A 14,443-nucleotide genomic window follows, 5' to 3' on the forward strand; every position below is an offset into this window, starting at 1 on the left:
GAGTAGTCTCTCCATCCAGACATCTTTTATCAGATCACACTCCGGTAGGGGATGCCAGAGATCGATCTCATGGCAACGAGGTTCAACGCCAAGGTGGACAGATTCTGTTCCCTCTACAGAGAGGACAATCCCTTGGCGGCAGATGCTCTGTCAATCCCTTAGAGGTTCAGGCTGGCCTACATCTTCCCTCCTATTTCCTTGATTCCGAGGGTATTGATGAAAATCAGGCCGGACCAAGCCTCTGTGATAGCCATCATTCCATATTGGCCCAAAAGAGCTTGGTTCACCCAATTCATTCAGATGAGTCAGGGTCAATTTTGGAGGCTTCCCCCAGAGCAAGCAATATTGTCAGGGGACACTCACAGCTGCTCCAACATACAAATGTTCTACCCGACAGCCTGGAGGTTGATCGGTCCCTTCCAGGAGTAGAAGGGCTCTCGGGGTCGGTCTTAAGAACATTGTCGCACTCCAGATCTGAAGCTACAACTAGATCTTATGGAAGAATTTGGAGCACATTCTCATCCTGGTGTCGGCTACGCCAACTGTCTCTAAAGGATCCTACCATTCCTGCTGTTCTGCAATTCCTGCAAGATGGATTCGACAAAGGACTATCTCCTTCCACCCTAAGAGTGCAAGTATCAGCTATCTCGGCTTTCCTCAATAAGTCCCTTTCTCAAGACCCCCTAATTAGAAGGTTCCTGAAACAATCATTCGACCTATCCCTGCTTGGGATTTATCGGTCGTGCTCAGGGAGTTATCATCTCCCCCCTTCGAGCCTTTAGAGGAGGTGGATTTAAAATTCCTTACACTTAAGGTTACCTTTTTGTTGGCCATCACTTCTGCATAACGAGTCGGGGAACTCCGAACTCAGAATCTACCTGGATCAATCCAAGGAATTCCGTAAGGATGAAAACCTTCTAAAAAAACCTTTTTTTCTAGTGCCCGTAAGGGACACAGGGCTTCCAAACAAATTATTAGTCGCTGGATTAAGGAAACCATTCAGGAGTCTCATGTTTCCCCGGGTCTGGAGCCCCCTGAATTTGTTAAAGCTCACTCTCCTAGAGCAGTAGCTACCTCTTTTGCAGAAAGAAGCTCGATTCCTTTGGAACTCATCTGTAAATCTGCTTCTTCGAGTTCTCACTCCACTTTCATCTCTCACTATAGAGTAGATTCCAGAATAGCTAGCTATTCCTCATTTGGGCGGTCGGTATTATCCTCCGCCAGGCATGATTACCCTCCCATGGGGGTATCTACTTGCTAAATCCCCATCTGTGCCACTGGTTAGGACATAAATTATCGTTAGAAATTAACGATTCCCTTGTTTTCCCTTAGTCCCTCAACATATGATGGTAATTCGTTCCAAATGAACCATCGTTTGTTGAAACCATTGTATGTTGAGGGATCCATGTAATGTAAATAATAGGAAGTTGTACTCACATGTCCCCACCGCTCCGGACCAGTCACCGCTGCCCTGGATGTTGCGCTCCATCGCTGTCCCCGCCGCTCCGGAACATCTCTGCTGCCCGGGTACGTCGCTCTCACGTCGCAGTCACTGTGCACACCGCTCCTATTGGATGATGGCACGCCGTGTGTGGCGACGTGATGACGACGATGGAGAGCGCCGGCGATGGAGGGGATCCCGAAGAGGACGCTCCGGAGCACTGAGGACAGGTAGGAGACCATCACCAGAGCACACGGGGCAGCGTAAACGGCTGTCCGGCAGCAGCTGAAGCAGTCTGCGCTGCAGGATAGCCGTTTATGCGATGGCCCTGACATACAAAAGCATTGTATGTTGATGCTGCCCTCACCATGCGATGGCCTCCGAGAGTGATCGTATGCTGAAATGATCGTAGGTCGGAAGGTTACTGTAACTAGCTGAGTCCCCGGCTGCCCGGTTTTTCCTTCCTAATCCTTGTTGTGGAAGAAAATCAACAGAGGAGGAAACTTCATATCCCATCCTCATATATTGTTGTCATAGCCCAACTCCATATCCCGACCTCCTATCCCGGTCCTCCTATCCTCACCCGTAATATGTGTACCAGGTATTGAAATATCTCCAGCCATTTGGGAAATATATGTTCCCACATAACTTCTATAGACATGTATGGGACTTTAGACAAAAACCCCGACCCTGGCAAATGGGGGTGAGTAAGGGTTAAATTACCTATCCTATGTTTGTCGTTGACATATAAGTAACATGTGGCCAAGTTTCATGTTAATATCTTTAACCGTTTGGACACGATAGAGAGAGAGATTATGAGGGGGAGGAGCCTCCACTAAAAGTCACCCCTGACCCTGGAGATCCCCACCTGACCAGGCTTCATCTCTGAGCGAGTTTAGTCATAACATGTATTCCTAATGTATGACTGGGAGGAGCTCGTAGCAAATATGGGGGCAACGTTGTACGGGAGGCTCGGCGGTCAGCGTTGTACGGCCATTTTATTACAGATCAGTTTGGTCATATATCTATCCTCACATATCACACCCAAGAGGAGCAGTATGGTAAAGTCCTTTATTCCATATTTACAGGATGTAGCAGGTGTCACACGTCCAGGAGGGGCAGTTCTATATATGATGTAGTAGATGTCACACGTCCAGGAGGACAGTTCTATATATGATGTAGTAGATGTCACACGTCCAGGAGGACAGTTCTATATATGATGTAGTAGAGGTCAAACGTCCAGGAGGGCAGTTCTATATATGATGTAGTAGAGGTCACACGTCCTGGAGGGCAGTTCTATATATGATGTAGTAGAGGTCACACGTCCTGGAGGGCAGTTCTATATATGATGTAGTAGAGGTCACACGTCCAAGTCATCATCGGGGTCGTCCTCATCTACATCATCTGTCGGCTCCGGATCATAGAAGATCTTGGCGGACCCCCTGGTGGAGGACTGGAGGATGGACATCTTCCTATAGGAGAGACAGAACAGTGCAAGAGCCAACACATATAAGGGGCCACAACGTGTATCATCCATACAGGGGCCACCACCAATATCGCCTATATAAGGAACACAATATGTATCATCCATACAGGGGCCACAACGTGTATCATCCATAATGGGGCCCGACTGATACACAGCACCCAGCAGGGAGAACACTAAAGACTATTCTACTATTTACAGTATTTATAATGACAGGTCAGGGGTATATGAGATGTGAATACACACAGTGGGGATCAAAAGTTTGGGTTCCCCAGGTAAAAATCTGTATTAATGTGCATAAAGAAGCCAAGGAAAGATGGAAAAATCTCCAAAAGGATAAAATTACAGATTAGACATTCTTATAATATGTCACCAAAAGTTACATTTTATTTCCATCATTTACACTTTCATAATAACAGAAAACAAAAAATGGCGTCTGCAAAAGTTTGGGCACCCTGCAGAATTTATAGCATGCACTGCCCCCTTTACAAAGCAGAGACCTGCCAGTGTCATGGATTGTTCTCAATCATCATCTGGGAAGACCACGTGATGTCAATCTCATAAATGCCCAGACTCATCTGACCTTGCCCCAACAATCAGCACCATGGGTTCTTCTAAGCAGTTGTCTAGAAATCTGAAACTGAAAATAGTTGACGCTCACAAAGCTGGAGAAGGATATAAGAAGATAGCAAAACTTTTTCAGATGTCAATATCCTCTGTTCGGAATGTAATTAAGAAATTACAGTCATCAGGAACAGTGGAAGTTAAAGCAAGATCTGGAAGACCAAGAAAAATATCAGGCAGAACAGCTTTGTGAGAAAAACAATTCAAAACCCACGTTTGACTGCACAATCCCTCCAGAAAGATCTGGCAGACACTGGAGTTGTGGTACACTATTCCACTATAAAGAGATACTTGTACAAATATGGTCTACATGGAAGAGTCATCAGAAGAAAACCTCTTCTACGTCCTCACCACAAAAATCAGCGTTTGAACTTTGCAAATGAACATATAGACAAGCCTGATGCATTTTGGAAACAAGTTCTGTGGACCGATGAGGTTAAAATTTAACTTTTTGGCCGGAATGAGCAAAGGTACGTTTGGAGAAGAAGGGGAAGAGAATTTAATGAAAAGAACCTCTGTCCAACTGTTGAGCATGGGGGGGGGGGGGGGGGGGAATCAATCATGCTTTGGGGTTGTATTGCAGCTAGTGGCACAGGGAACATCTCACGAGTAGAAGGAAAAATGGATTCAATAAAATGTCAGCAAATTTTGGATGCTAACTTGATGCCATCTGTGAAAAAGCTGAAGTTAAAGAGAGGATGGCTTCTACAAATGGATAATGATCCTAAACACACCTCGAAATCCACGGGGGATTACATCAAGAGGCGTAAACTGAAGGTTTTGCCATGGCCTTCACAATCTCCTGACCTCAACAGAATTGAAAATCTATGGATAGACCTTAAAAGAGCAGTGCGTGACAGACAGCCCAGAAATCTCTAAGAACTGGAAGACTTTTGTAAGGAAGAATGGGCAAAGATACCTCAAACAAGAATTGAAAGACTCTTGGCTGATACAAAAAACGTTTACAAGCTGTGATACTTGCCAAAGGGGGCAGTACAAGATATTAACTCTGCAGGGGGCACAAACTATTGATCCCCACTGTAAATCGTATAATGACAGGTAAGGGGTATATTGGGGGGTAATTACACAAGCTCCTTACTTGCTGTCGGTGAATATATACGGTAGAGTTGCGGATTCTTTTCGCTCCCGTTCAGTTTCGGTGAGACGGAGATTAAATGTCAGGTTCACAGTCGGGTCCACCTGATGAGGGACAACAGGGCAATAGTGACTTATCTGCCCCACAGAAGAATATCCCATACTGCCTTACAAAATACCCCTAACACCCCCATAATACCCCCAGAATGTCTGATCCCAACACCCCCATAATACCCCCAGAATGTCTGAACCCAACACCCCCATAATACCCCCCAGAATGTCTGATCCCAATTACCCCCAGCCCCCTCCCATGACCCTCAGTGACCCCGTTACCTGCACAGTGTCCTCAGGTTCCTGCTCCATCTTACTGACAGTTTCCAGATTTAGGTCGTCACCGACCCTGAAAGATTCAGTCTGTAACACAAGGAGAGCGAAATAGAGACCCCCGTATATCATCAGGAGTCCGGTCATTGTGGAGACCCCCGTATATCATCATCGGGGGTCTGGTCATTGTGGGGTCTCCTCTGTAGTGTATTGGGGGTCCGGTCATTGTGGGGTCTCCTCTGTAGTGTATTGGGGGGTCCGGTCATTGTGGGGTCTCCTCTGTAGTATATTGGGGGTTCGGTCATTGTGGGGTCTCCTCTGTAGTATATTGGGGGTCCGGTCATTGTGATGTCTCCTCTGTAGTATATTGGGGGTCCGGTCATTGTGATGTCTCCTCTGTAGTGTATTGGGGGGTCCGGTCATTGTGGGGTCTCCTCTGTAGTGTATTGGGGGTCCGGTCATTGTGGGGTCTCCTCTGTAGTATATTGGGGTCTGGTCATTGTGGGGTCTCCTCTGTAGTATATTGGGGGTCCGGTCATTGTGATGTCTCCTCTGTAGTATATTGGGGGTCCGGTCATTGTGATGTCTCCTCTGTAGTGTATTGGGGGGTCCGGTCATTGTGGGGTCTCCTCTGTAGTGTATTGGGGGTCCGGTCATTGTGGGGTCTCCTCTGTAGTATATTGGGGTCTGGTCATTGTGGGGTCTCCTCTGTAGTGTATTGGGGGTCCAGTCATTGTGGGGTCTCCTCTGTAGTGTATTGGGGGTCCGGTCATTGTGGGGTCTCCTCTGTATAGTGTATTGGGGGTCCGGTCATTGTGGGGGTCTCACTCACCTGGGTGACCACCCTGCCGCTCCTTTTGCGCTGGATGACTCTTGCGGTGAGGATTTCTCCAGGATCGGTGAGACTTATCACAGAATCGGCGAGGAGACATACAGAGCGCAGGAGGCCGGGGTCATGGAGATCTTCATGGAGCAGCGCCACAACACGCGTGTCATCTGAAGGTCATATATAGTGCGAGGGTCTCACAGATGGTGGTATACAGCTGACAATATGGCTGTGCTCATGACATCACATGGCGTCATTACCTGCGGACAGCTCTCGCAGCAGGTGGCAGACAGTGGGCAGGGGGCGCCGCACCAGGATCCAGCTGAGGGAGTCCAGGACAATGGTGACTGGGCCGACCCCATCACCCACCCGATCCCTGATCCCCCGTACACAGAGGTCACGGAGACTCATCGAGGCTAAACTCTTCTCCCAATCCAGAGGGTCAGAGAATCCATCATGAAAAGTGAAGCTGAAAAAACACAAGACCCATCAGTACAAGAGCCACAAGAAGGACTACAACACCCAGCAATGACAGGTCTCCTACCTCACCAGTAATCACCAGAGGACTACAACACCCAGCAATGACAGGTCTCCTCCCCCACCCCGTCCTCCGGACACCTCCCCCACCCTCCCCGTCCTCCGGGCCCCTCACACCTCCCCCGTCCGCCGGGCCCCTCACACCTCCCCCGTCCGCCGGGCCCCTCACACCTCCCCCGTCCGCCGGGCCCCTCACACCTCCCCCGTCCCCCTCACACCTCCCCCGTCCGCCGGGCCCCTCATTTTCTGACCCTCTCACCTTGGTGACTTCTCCTGAGGGATCCCGTCACGGAATTCTTCTTCTGGAATCTCAAAGCCAAAGACATGGACACGTTCCGCTCTGCAGCATATTAACAGAGATGATGGTGACACCACCGCCACATATCTTAGAAGACCACCCCATGTACCACCACCAAACCTCAGAAGACCACCCCATGTACCACCACCAAACCTCACAAGACCACCCCATGTACCACCACCATACCTCAGAAGACCACCCCATGTACCACCACCAAACCTCACAAGACCACCCCATGTACCACCACCATACCTCAGAAGACCACCCCATGGACCACCACCATACCTCAGAAGACCACCCATCAAACCATACCTCAGAGGACCACCCATCAAACCATACCCCAGAAGACCACCCCATGTACAACCACCAAACCTCAGAAGACCACCCCATGAACCACCACCATACCTCAGAAGACCACCCCATGAACCACCACCATACCTCAGAAGACCACCCCATGTACCACCACCATACCTCAGAAGACCACCCCATATACCACCACCATACCTCAGAAGACCACCCCATATACCACCACCAAACCTCAGAAGACCACCCCATGTACCACCACCATACCTCAGAAGAGCACTCCAAGTACCACCACCATACCTCAGAAGAGCACCCCATGTACCACCACCATACCTCAGAAGAGCACCCCATGTACCACCACCATACCTCAGAAGAGCACCCCATGTACCACCACCATACCTCAGAAGAGCACCCCATGTACCACCACCATACCTCAGAAGACCACCCCATGTACCACCACCATACCTCAGAAGACCACCCCATGTACCACCACCATACCTCAGAAGACCACCCCATGGACCACCACCATACCTCAGAAGACCACCCCATGGACCACCACCATACCTCAGAAGACCACCCATCAAACCATACCTCAGAGGACCACCCATCAAACCATACCCCAAAAGACCACCCCAAGTACCACCACCATACCTCAGAAGACCACCCCATGTACCACCACCATACCTCAGAAGACCACCCCATGTACCACCACCATACCTCAGAAGACCACCCATCAAACCATACCTCAGAAGACCACCCCATGAACCACCACCATACCTCAGAAGACCACCCCATGAACCACCACCATACCTCAGAAGACCACCCCATGTACCACCACCATACCTCAGAAGACCACCCATCAAACCATACCTCAGAAGACCACCCCATGAACCACCACCATACCTCAGAAGACCAACCATCAAACCATACCTCAGAGGACCACCCATCAAACCATACCCAGAAGACCACCCCAAGTACCACCACCATACCTCAGAAGACCACCCCATGTACCACCACCATACCTCAGAAGACCACCCCATGTACCACCACCATACCTCAGAAGACCACCCATCAAACCATACCTCAGAAGACCACCCCATGAACCACCACCATACCTCAGAAGACCACCCATCAAACCATACCTCAGAAGAGCACCCCATGAGCCACCACCATACCTCAGAAGAGCACCCCATGTACCACCACCATACCTCAGAAGACCACCCATCAAACCATACCTCAGAAGACCACCCCATGAACCACCACCATACCTCAGAAGACCACCCCATGAACCACCACCATACCTCAGAAGACCACCCCATGAACCACCACCACCATACCTCAGAAGACCACCCCATGTACCACCACCATACCTCAGAAGACCACCCCATGTACCACCATACCTCAGAAGACCACCCATCACCATCACCATACCTCAGAAGACCAGCCCATGGACCATCACCATACCTCAGAAGACCACCCCATGAACCACCACCATACCTCAGAAGACCACCCCATGAACCACCACCATATCTCAGAAGACCACCCCATGTACCACCACCATACCTCAGAAGACCACCCCATGTACCACCACCATACCTCAGAAGACCACCCCATGTACCACCACCATACCTCAGAAGACCACCCATCAAACCATACCTCAGAAGACCAGCCCATGGACCATCACCATACCTCAGAAGACCACCCCATGAACCACCACCATACCTCAGAAGACCACCCCATGAACCACCACCATATCTCAGAAGACCACCCCATGTACCACCACCATACCTCAGAAGACCACCCATCAAACCATACCTCAGAAGACCACCCCATGGACCTCCACCTGTCACCACCATACCTCAGAAAAGCACCCCATGTACCACCACCATACCTCAGAAGACCAGCCCATGGACCACCACCATACCTCAGAAGACCACCCCATGGACCACCACCATACCTCAGAAGACCACCCCATGGACCACTCAATCCACATTCTGGCTTCCTTTCCTGACCTCGGATCCTCACCTCTTTAGAGCGGCCATGATGAAGCTGTACAGTAGTCTCCGGCCCGGAAGGAAGGCGCCATCTGTAGAGAGAGGTCACAGGGGTCACTACAATAAAGGGAGGAGATAACCCCGAGGAGAGTCTGTACTGTACGGAGAGTGATAGAACCATGTGTTACTGAAGGAGGGTAATACACGGTTCTATCACATTAACACACTCTCCTCTGGGTCGTCTCTTCTCTATGGTAACACACGGCTCTATCCCTCTCCCAGGGGTCGCCCCTATGGTAACACACGGCTCTATCCCTCTCCCGGGGGTCGCCCCTATGGTAACACGCGGCTCTATCCCTCTCCCGGGTCGTCTCTATGGTAACACGCGGCTCTATCCCTCTCCCCGGGTCGTCTATATGGTAACACGCGGCTCTATCCCTCTCCCGGGGGTCGCCCCTATGGTAACACGCGGCTCTATCCCTCTCCCGGGGTCGCCTCTATGGTAACACGCGGCTCTATCCCTCTCCCGGGGTCGCCCCTATGGTAACACGCGGCTCTATCCCTCTCCCGGGGTCGCCCCTATGGTAACACGCGGCTCTATCCCTCTCCCGGGGTCGTCTCTATGGTAACACGCGGCTCTATCCCTCTCCCGGGGTCGTCTCTATGGTAACACGCGGCTCTATCCCTCTCCCCGGGGTCGTCTCTATGGTAACACGCGGCTCTATCCCTCTCCCCGGGGTCGTCTCTATGGTAACACGCGGCTCTATCCCTCTCCCGGGGTCGTCTCTATGGTAACACGCGGCTCTATCCCTCTCCCGGGTCGTCTCTATGGTAACACGCGGCTCTATCCCTCTCCCGGGGTCGTCTCTATGGTAACACGCGGCTCTATCCCTCTCCCGGGGTCGTCTCTATGGTAACACGCGGCTCTATCCCTCTCCCGGGGTCGTCTCTATGGTAACACGCGGCTCTATCCCTCTCCGGGGTCGTCTCTATGGTAACACGCGGCTCTATCCCTCTCCCGGGGTCGTCTCTATGGTAACACGCGGCTCTATCCCTCTCCCGGGGTCGTCTCTATGGTAACACGCGGCTCTATCCCTCTCCCGGGGTCGTCTCTATGGTAACACGCGGCTCTATCCCTCTCCCGGGGTCGTCTCTATGGTAACACGCGGCTCTATCCCTCTCCCGGGGTCGTCTCTATGGTAACACGCGGCTCTATCCCTCTCCCGGGGTCGTCTCTATGGTAACACGCGGCTCTATCCCTCTCCCGGGGTCGTCTCTATGGTAACACGCGGCTCTATCCCTCTCCCGGGGTCGTCTCTATGGTAACACGCGGCTCTATCCCTCTCCCGGGGTCGTCTCTATGGTAACACGCGGCTCTATCCCTCTCCCGGGGTCGTCTCTATGGTAACACGCGGCTCTATCCCTCTCCCGGGGTCGTCTCTATGGTAACACGCGGCTCTATCCCTCTCCCGGGGTCGTCTCTATGGTAACACGCGGCTCTATCCCTCTCCCGGGGTCGTCTCTATGGTAACACGCGGCTCTATCCCTCTCCCGGGGTCGTCTCTATGGTAACACGCGGCTCTATCCCTCTCCCGGGGTCGTCTCTATGGTAACACGCGGCTCTATCCCTCTCCCGGGGTCGTCTCTATGGTAACACGCGGCTCTATCCCTCTCCCGGGGTCGTCTCTATGGTAACACGCGGCTCTATCCCTCTCCCGGGGTCGTCTCTATGGTAACACGCGGCTCTATCCCTCTCCCGGGGTCGTCTCTATGGTAACACGCGGCTCTATCCCTCTCCCGGGGTCGTCTCTATGGTAACACGCGGCTCTATCCCTCTCCCGGGGTCGTCTCTATGGTAACACGCGGCTCTATCCCTCTCCCGGGGTCGTCTCTATGGTAACACGCGGCTCTATCCCTCTCCCGGGGTCGTCTCTATGGTAACACGCGGCTCTATCCCTCTCCCGGGGTCGTCTCTATGGTAACACGCGGCTCTATCCCTCTCCCGGGGTCGTCTCTATGGTAACACGCGGCTCTATCCCTCTCCCGGGGTCGTCTCTATGGTAACACGCGGCTCTATCCCTCTCCGGGGTCGTCTCTATGGTAACACGCGGCTCTATCCCTCTCCCGGGGTCGTCTCTATGGTAACACGCGGCTCTATCCCTCTCCCGGGGTCGCTCTTGGTAACACGCGGCTCGATCCCGCTCCCGGGGTCGCCTCTATGGTAACACGCGGCTCTATCCCTCTCCGGGGTCGTCTCTATGGTAACACGCGGCTCTATCCCTCTCCCGGGGTCGTCTCTATGGTAACACGCGGCTCTATCCCTCTCCCGGGGTCGCTCTATGGAACACGCGGCTATCCTCTCCGGGTCGCCTATGGTACACGCGGCTCTATCCCTCTCCGGGGTCGTCTCTATGGTAACACGCGGCTCTCTCCCTCTCCCGGGGTCGTCTCTATGGTAACACGCGGCTCTATCCCTCTCCCGGGGTCGTCTCTATGGTAACACGCGGCTCTATCCCTCTCCCGGGGTCGTCTCTATGGTAACACGCGGCTCTATCCCTCTCCCGGGGTCGTCTCTATGGTAACACGCGGCTCTATCCCTCTCCCGGGGTCGTCTCTATGGTAACACGCGGCTCTATCCCTCTCCCGGGGTCGTCTCTATGGTAACACGCGGCTCTATCCCTCTCCCGGGGTCGTCTCTATGGTAACACGCGGCTCTATCCCTCTCCCGGGGTCGTCTCTATGGTAACACGCGGCTCTATCCCTCTCCCGGGGTCGTCTCTATGGTAACACGCGGCTCTATCCCTCTCCCGGGGTCGTCTCTATGGTAACACGCGGCTCTATCCCTCTCCCGGGGTCGTCTCTATGGTAACACGCGGCTCTATCCCTCTCCCGGGGTCGTCTCTATGGTAACACGCGGCTCTATCCCTCTCCCGGGGTCGTCTCTATGGTAACACGCGGCTCTATCCCTCTCCCGGGGTCGTCTCTATGGTAACACGCGGCTCTATCCCTCTCCCGGGGTCGTCTCTATGGTAACACGCGGCTCTATCCCTCTCCCGGGGTCGTCTCTATGGTAACACGCGGCTCTATCCCTCTCCCGGGGTCGTCTCTATGGTAACACGCGGCTCTATCCCTCTCCCGGGGTCGTCTCTATGGTAACACGCGGCTCTATCCCTCTCCCGGGGGTCGTCTCTATGGTAACACGCGGCTCTATCCCTCTCCCGGGGTCGTCTCTATGGTAACACGCGGCTCTATCCCTCTCCCGGGTCGTCTCTATGGTAACACGCGGCTCTATCCTCTCCCGGGAGGCTCTATCCCTCTCCCGGGGTCGTCTCTATGGTAACACGCGGCTCTATCCCTCTCCCGGGGTCGTCTCTATGGTAACACGCGGCTCTATCCCTCTCCCGGGGTCGTCTCTATGGTAACACGCGGCTCTATCCCTCTCCCGGGGTCGTCTCTATGGTAACACGCGGCTCTATCCCTCTCCCGGGGTCGTCTCTATGGTAACACGCGGCTCTATCCCTCTCCCGGGGTCGTCTCTATGGTAACACGCGGCTCTATCCCTCTCCCGGGGTCGTCTCTATGGTAACACGCGGCTCTATCCCTCTCCCGGGGTCGTCTCTATGGTAACACGCGGCTCTATCCCTCTCCCGGGGTCGTCTCTATGGTAACACGCGGCTCTATCCCTCTCCCGGGGTCGTCTCTATGGTAACACGCGGCTCTATCCCTCTCCCGGGGTCGTCTCTATGGTAACACGCGGCTCTATCCCTCTCCCGGGGTCGTCTCTATGGTAACACGCGGCTCTATCCCTCTCCGGGGTCGTCTCTATGGTAACGACGCGGCTCTATCCCTCTCCCGGGGTCGTCTCTATGGTAACACGCGGCTCTATCCCTCTCCCGGGGTCGTCTCTATGGTAACACGCGGCTCTATCCCTCTCCCGGGGTCGTCTCTATGGTAACACGCGGCTCTATCCCTCTCCCGGGGGTCGTCTCTATGGTAACACGCGGCTCTATCCCTCTCCCGGGGTCGTCTCTATGGTAACACGGCATATCTCGGGACAGCGGCTCTATCCCTCCCGGGTCGTCTCTATGGTAACACGCGGCTCTATCCCTCTCCGGGGTCGTCTCTATGGTAACACGCGGCTCTATCCCTCTCTCGGGTCGTCTCTATGGTAACACGCGGCTCTATCCCTCTCCCGGGGTCGTCTCTATGGTAACACGCGGCTCTATCCCTCTCCCGGGGTCGTCTCTATGGTAACACGCGGCTCTATCCCTCTCTCCGGGGTCGTCTCTATGGTAACACGCGGCTCTATCCCTCTCCCGGGGTCGTCTCTATGGTAACACGCGGCTCTATCCCTCTCCGGGGTCGTCTCTATGGTAACACGCGGCTCTATCCCTCTCCCGGGGTCCGTCTCTATGGTAACACGCGGCTCTATCCCTCTCCCGGGGTCGTCTCTATGGTAACACGCGGCTCTATCCCTCTCCCGGGGTCGTCTCTATGGTAACACGCGGCTCTATCCCTCTCCCGGGGTCGTCTCTATGGTAACACGCGGCTCTATCCCTCTCCCGGGGTCGTCTCTATGGTAACACGCGGCTCTATCCCTCTCCCAGGGGTCGTCTCTATGGTAACACGCGGCTCTATCCCTCTCCCGGGGTCGTCTCTATGGTAACACGCGGCTCTATCCCTCTCCCGGGGTCGTCTCTATGGTAACACGCGGCTCTATCCCTCTCCCGGGGTCGTCTCTATGGTAACACGCGGCTCTATCCCTCTCCCGGGGGTCGTCTCTATGGTAACACGCGGCTCTATCCCTCTCCGGGGTCGTCTCTATGGTAACACGCGGCTCTATCCCTCTCCCGGGGTCGTCTCTATGGTAACACGCGGCTCTATCCCTCTCCGGGGTCGTCTCTATGGTAACACGCGGCTCTATCCTCTCTCCCGGGGTCGTCTCTATGGTAACACGCGGCTCTATCCCTCTCCGGGGTCGTCTCTATGGTAACACGCGGCTCTATCCCTCTCCCGGGGTCGTCTCTATGGTAACACGCGGCTCTATCCCTCTCCCGGGGGTCGTCTCTATGGTAACACGCGGCTCTCTCTCTCTCCCGGGGGTCGTCTCTATGGTAACACGCGGCTCTATCCCTCTCCGGGGTCGTCTCTATGGTAACACGCGGCTCTATCCCTCTCCCGGGGTCGTCTCTATGGTAACACGCGGCTCTATCCTCTCCCGGGGGTCGTCTCTATGGTAACACGCGGCTCTATCCCTCTCCCGGGGTCGTCTCTATGGTAACACGCGGCTCTATCCCTCTCCCGGGGTCGTCTCTATGGTAACACGCGGCTCTATCCCTCTCCCGGGGTCGTCTCTATGGTAACACGCGGCTCTATCCCTCTCCCAGGGGTCGTCTCTATGGTAACACGCGGCTCTATCCCTCTCCCGGGTCGTCTATATGGTAACACGCGGCTCTATCCCTCTCCCGGGGTCGTCTCTATGGGTAACACGCGGCTCTATCCCTCTCCCCGGGGTCGT

The 14,443-nt window shown here is 54.0% G+C and overlaps 1 protein-coding gene across 1 annotated transcript; it reads right to left on the minus strand.

Annotated features, from left to right (window-relative positions):
* Positions 1-2,495: 2,495 nt before the first annotated feature.
* ELP5 (elongator acetyltransferase complex subunit 5) lies at positions 2,496-9,017 on the minus strand (the record flags this gene model as incomplete). The annotated part of the gene is given in 7 exon segments (XM_056552779.1): positions 2,496-2,913; positions 4,648-4,748; positions 4,977-5,057; positions 5,800-5,963; positions 6,054-6,262; positions 6,590-6,670; positions 8,957-9,017. Coding segments are annotated over 7 exon segments (809 nt in total), but the record flags the coding sequence as incomplete, so codon positions are not given.
* Between the last annotated feature and the right edge of the window lie 5,426 nt (positions 9,018-14,443).

This window comes from Hyla sarda, unplaced genomic scaffold (genome assembly GCF_029499605.1).
Source record: "Hyla sarda isolate aHylSar1 unplaced genomic scaffold, aHylSar1.hap1 scaffold_1911, whole genome shotgun sequence".
In the NCBI taxonomy this organism is placed as follows: Eukaryota; Metazoa; Chordata; class Amphibia; order Anura; family Hylidae; genus Hyla; species Hyla sarda.